The sequence below is a fragment of the Limulus polyphemus genome, unplaced genomic scaffold (genome assembly GCF_000517525.1).
Source record: "Limulus polyphemus unplaced genomic scaffold, Limulus_polyphemus-2.1.2 Scaffold1924, whole genome shotgun sequence".
Lineage (NCBI taxonomy): Eukaryota > Metazoa > Arthropoda > Merostomata > Xiphosura > Limulidae > Limulus > Limulus polyphemus.
Window position 1 is genome coordinate 191,217 of NW_013667534.1, and position 5,796 is coordinate 197,012.

The 5,796-nt window shown below is 30.0% G+C and overlaps 1 protein-coding gene across 7 annotated transcripts in view; it reads right to left on the minus strand.

The window, feature by feature from the left end:
- Positions 1 to 5,796, minus strand: part of LOC106465376 (ESF1 homolog) — a 54,570-nt gene that overhangs the window by 36,880 nt on the left and 11,894 nt on the right. For 2 of the 7 annotated variants that reach the window (XM_022393261.1, XM_022393260.1), the window contains exons 2-3: positions 1,364 to 1,847; positions 613 to 744 (exon numbers count right to left, since the gene is read on the minus strand). In XM_022393261.1, the coding sequence (XP_022248969.1) occupies positions 613 to 744; positions 1,364 to 1,790 (559 nt within the window). In that variant the 5' untranslated portion in view covers positions 1,791 to 1,847. Of the gene's footprint in view, positions 1 to 612; positions 745 to 1,363; positions 1,848 to 2,182; positions 2,874 to 4,108; positions 4,127 to 4,397; positions 4,554 to 4,583; positions 4,866 to 5,796 lie in introns of those variants that run through there. The other 5 variants (XM_022393262.1, XM_013925597.2, XM_022393259.1 and 2 more) reach the window with 5 other exon arrangements.

A 5,796-nucleotide genomic window follows, 5' to 3' on the forward strand; every position in this document is an offset into this window, starting at 1 on the left:
GAGTAGCAGTTTTCATTTAGTGATTTGGATTGTAGTGAATGTGGAGTAGCAGTTTTCATTTAGTGATTTGGATTGTAGTGAATGTGGAGTAGCAGTTTTCATTCAGTGATTTGGATTGTAGTGAATGTGTTGTAGCAGTTTTCATTCAGTGATTTGGATTGTAGTGAATGTGTTGTAGCAGTCTTCATTCACTGATTTGGATTGTAGTGAATGTGGAGTAGCAGTTTTCATTCACTGATTTGGATTGTAGTGAATGTGGAGTAGCAGTTTTCATTCACTGATTTGGATATATTTTTCAGTATGATATTCAATTAATGCATACATGAAAAGGATCAACCCATACAATTAAACACAATAGTGAAAACAAATGAAACAAAATATATATATATATCAATAGTTTTTTCTTACAAAGCATAAATAAATATTCCATGTATGTGATTGAACAGAATAAAACTAATTATAAAGATTAGTAAAACAGTTTACTGTAAACATCTTGAAAGTTCCGAATTTTTTCTATTTTGTCTAGACAAAGGTTCAAATGAAAAAAAAAACTGCTCAAACTGAATAACCAATATAGTTTCAATGTCATATATTATCTTCATTTCACATTACCTGATTCCTCTCCATTACTGCTGTCATCAGTAGTACTACTTTCCACGTTTCCCTCCCCACGAGCAAAATCTAACTGTTTGTTTAAATCTTCATCATTTTCATCAGACGTTTCATCCACTTCTTCAGATTCATCTGAAACCAGATATTACATTTTTTCAATAATATTTTTTTACCCAAGTAAGAAATGTTTATGTTTCCTTTACAAATACAAAACCCATTACGTTTAAACAAAATTATTCAATGAAACTGTACAGATAGAGAAAAAAGGCTAGTTCCAAGTCATTTCTACCTAGTATTTTCTAAACTCAGAAAAAATGGCAATATGTTCGCATGAGAGTAACACAATCATTTTTAATAGATAACAGCATGTTTGGTTCAGTGTCCCTCTGAGTAGATAACTTTGATTTCAATGTACAATCTTTGAGAGTGAAGCTGCATTTTTTCTAAAAATAAACAAGAACAATCGTAACATAGTAAATAACTCTTAAATATTTTCTACCATTGTAGTTTTTTACCCGTTTTACTATGGCTTAAACAATAATTCACAAATATGTTTTTCAAAGTTGATATTTAATACAATTTTCATTTATCTGCATAGTTTTTACATAATATCACTTTAAATACAAAAAAATTTGCATTTTGGACATGACTTTTATTTTACATTTTATGAACAGAATGGTAACACCTATCTTAGTAAACTGGACAGTTATTTTAAGGTATGTTGGATTAAAACATCTCATGAAATATTTACCTGAAACACTCTTGTATATTATTTCATTATCTTCAACATTTTTTGTGCTTGTTTTCTGTGGCTTTGTCTTAACACTGGATTTAATAATTTCTGTTTCAGGTACTGAATCAATCTCATCTGATACTTTTTCCACTGTTTTTTTTATGCTTCGACTCTTGTTCCTCTTTTTAATCTTTAATTTTTCATCTTCACTTTCACTGCTATCAGAAGAACTTAACTCGTAAAACTTCTTTAAGTCTTCTGAGCTAGTATGACTTAAAGGACGACCACGCTTATCCATCATATACTTGAGTTTGAAGCGTTTATCACTGAACATTGATTGAAAACGCTTATCAATTGTAATTTTTTTCTCTTTTCTAGGAACAGTTCGAAAGCGTGGATCTTTATCAATGTTCGCAAAACGTTCATCTTTTTGTTGTTTATCCATGGCTATTCTTCCTAATTTATCTTCAATAACTGTTTATAATTACCAGCACTTGTAAACCTATGTTGGAAAAACATTTTATTAGTATGAATTGATATATATGAAATTAATATCTATGTTTAGATCTTTTAAAGAAAAAAAAACAGTTACACAGTTAACAGTAACTTCATCTTCATAAAAATACTGTATTCATTCTTTATTTTCAATTTTATGTAGTTTATCAGAAACAAAAGAACCATAATGAGCAATAAAAAAGAAAATAGTACAATAACATATCAAAACCAAACAATGTTAGCTTTACACTATCACATGCAATCTAATAAAACATAAGACATTACTAAGAGCCAAGCATAAGCCTTGTTTTAATTAAGGGGATACTATTTAAAACAAGTTACCTGCCTGGGTCTTCAATCCTAGTAATTTTGGAGATAGGGAAAAGATCTCACACAACTAGTGTGAGCTAAAGGAACTAGGTTCAAAAAAGAAAATCAACAAATCCAAAAGCACTGTAGACCTCTTCAATAAAATTAAAGAAATACAAGTTAATAACACACACCATATCATTACGCAAACCATTACACAATGTTATTATACTTCATCATAGTTTCAAAAGTTTAAACCCTATTACCCTTACATGTACATGTATATTCTAGTTTTTAGCGACTGGGCTAAAACGGAAAATAAAACTTTTATATTGAGTAATGTAAAACCATACATTTTGAGTACAGGTATTTGCAAAGAACTTACTTTCTGCTTAAAAGAGGTACTGCTGCTATGAAAAAAACAAACAATTCATGCATTATTGTTAAGATATAAAAAAAACTTCTCCCAGTGTTTAAGCATGTTGTATAGTAAAAAATATATTCTTTATTCTCTTTACAAGATTTCTCAATTTAGGAATAAGACAGTTATAAATTCTGGTGAAAAGTAACTTATATGCAGTTTTGACCTCTTAATACACAAAGGATATCAATTTGTTGGAAGGATTGCAGAGACAAGCTATTAGGTAATACCTGTATTTTCAAGTATTTTAAGCATTGAAGAGAGGCTTGATATTTTGGGCTTGTTTTTTTTTTTGTCAGAAACATAAAAGTAAAGTCTTAATTCAACAATTAAAACTTTGTTTAGAGAATATGAATAGATTTCTCATGTTTTTTAAGCTTTTTAAAGACTGCCTCTTCTTTATTGTAACTAGAATTTTAAACAAAATTTTCCTTAAAACTGGTAACTATAGGAATTTCTTATTCCTTATTAATAAAACATAAGAAATAATGTTTAGAACTTTAACATGTGGGATTCCACCATAGGATAATAATAAAGTAACAAGGTTTCCTATAAAACACTATAAGGTATCAATAATTAAATATTATCCTTTAATCTCTTTTCTTATAGTTAAAGTAAGCATAAGAATCAGTTAAATCAAAAATATGATACAAAAATTATATAACTCCATCTTAAAATCAGTATCTTTGACTGAGATATCACACTCACAAATTATTTCCTCTTCTCTAATTATTACAAGTTTAACACTATTGTATGTATCACGATTTCTATTCAATGATATCAAGTTTTTTGGTTATTATTATACACGTAATTTGCCAACAAAAAGATAAATATCAAGTTTTTTAAGACAGTGATGTACATATGAGCACACTATAAATGAAACTTTAGTGCTATAAAACCAATTAATCTTTATTAATTCTTTTCCACCTACTCTTTATATTTCTTCACATTGTACTTTTATAACAAAATGAGGAAAATTGTTGTACTTCATAAAACTGCAGAACTATAATCCTGCTGTCTTTTCATCCTCAATACTGAGGAAATTTGTTCTTTACTGGCTGATGCTACTAGCCTTCATTGGAGTATCAGTTAATATACACAAATTTCTTCTGTTATTATATTCAACTTAAATTGCAACAGCATGAATACTTGTTACAATCAAATGAAATTTATCATTCTGTCAAACCCTCACATTCATCAAGCACTACCACAATACAATACAGTAATATTTTGCAAAGTATAAACTAAGGTTATGGTGAAATAAAAGGCCCAAACTTTATATGTTAATTTTTACCTAACACATGTGCAATATAAAATATGGGTAGAAGAATTTATGTGAAATTCAAATTTTATAACACTTTAACAGACTTTTTTAAAATTTATAATGGCATAAATTCAAATCAAAAATGGTAGAGGAAATACAACACCATACAAGTACAAGTTCTTAGCAAAATTTGTGTAAAAATTACTTAATACTTTGTTTTTAAACTTATGCTTACAGTGTCATTTATTTATCTTTTACACTTACAGTCACTTACTCTTTAAGTTTAATCATATATTAAAAGTCAAAAATTAACATTTGATAGTTTAGGTCTTATAGTTATACTTATATGCAAAAAAAAAAAGTATTAACATGGAGTTGGGGGCCTTCACCATAAATAATGCAAAATAATATTATGATTATTTATATCAACTTTACACTAGGTAGTACTACTACTACTACTATTGAGTAGTACCATTAAATTTAAAGTTAAACTGCCACAAACATACTTGCTTGGTTCCGTTAGTATAGATATCGATAATTACTATATCACCAACAATACTAACCTGTGCAACTAACTTCTCTCTCAAGTTCACTTAATCTGAAACAAATTATTATTAACAAAAACATTTAAACTTAACGACATTGCTAATGCTAAGCCTACACACGTGGTATTACTAGTACTACCGAGTAATAAATATACACCACAGAAGTTAACTTTAAACAAGTTAAATCTCGCGATACTCACTTACCAATATATGTCCACAATAACGCGAACAGCTTAAAACATTAAATGCAATTATCTATGTGTTTAATATTTCTTTTCTTTTTCTTTGACTGCTGTCTAATATTGAATTCGACGTAATGTTATAACATTATTCACATACCTAAAATGCTATATTAATGTAGCTTACTATATCATATATGGTACAGTAAAACGAAGTCAAAATCCCATATAAATTCAATACAAGCATTTATATATATTTAAATCGACTTGCAGTTTTATCATAAGGTGTAATTTTAAAAAGCTTTCACTTTCATCTTTCTTATTTAATCTGTAATTAATGGAAGAAATAATTTGTGTTAAGTACATTAACACTTCGAAATGCTTTCCCCTGGTGGATGAGCAGCAAATTTGAGGACTTACAACGCTATATTCCGCGATTTAATTCCTCCCGGTAGATAGAGTGTAAATAGCCCGCTCTATAGTTTAACGCGAAAAAAAAAACAACAACAACAAATGAACAAACTTTGGGAAGGGAGGAGGAGACCAGTTTATTTGGTTTCTTGCGTTAAATCCAGTTGCGGTTATTGTTTTGAGTAAGAGATAATGGACTGCTAAATTCTCACAATATTAAAGTCACTTCTATTGTGGCCTTATGAATCTGCAATGAAAAGTTTGGTCCAAATGTAGTAATTTCAAAGATAAATCTAGCCCAGTAAACCCACACTAACCTGATCTTTGCAAAAACTAGAGATTAGAAGATCTAGTACACTGAGTAGTCACAAGTAAATAGACACCTAATTTTTCGTCATTTAACCGATTTATGCTAACTAATTTGTGTTCACAAAGCACTATATAAATGAAAATGGTCCGCACACTAATTATCTTGTGCTACAACATGCCTAGAACTCAAGGTTATCTCGAATTGTTAGATTTTGTTGGAGAAAGAATAGTTGGTCAAGCAGATGGTGGAATAAATCAGCGGCAAATTTCGCAAAATTTGGTAATCCCGCTTTCGACGGTCAACAGAATCATCGTGCAGTTCAGGAAACACGGCAAGGAAACAACTGAGCAGCGTCCGGGTCATCCTGGTCCATCGGAGAGGACAAAAAGGGCTGTCAAGTGGAGCATCGAAATGGATCCCAGATTAACGACTCCAGAAGTGACCAAAGTTGGTGGGATGAGCCCGAAATCTGTTCAACGGACTCTCCACAGATTGGGTTATCGTTCAGAGCTGCCAG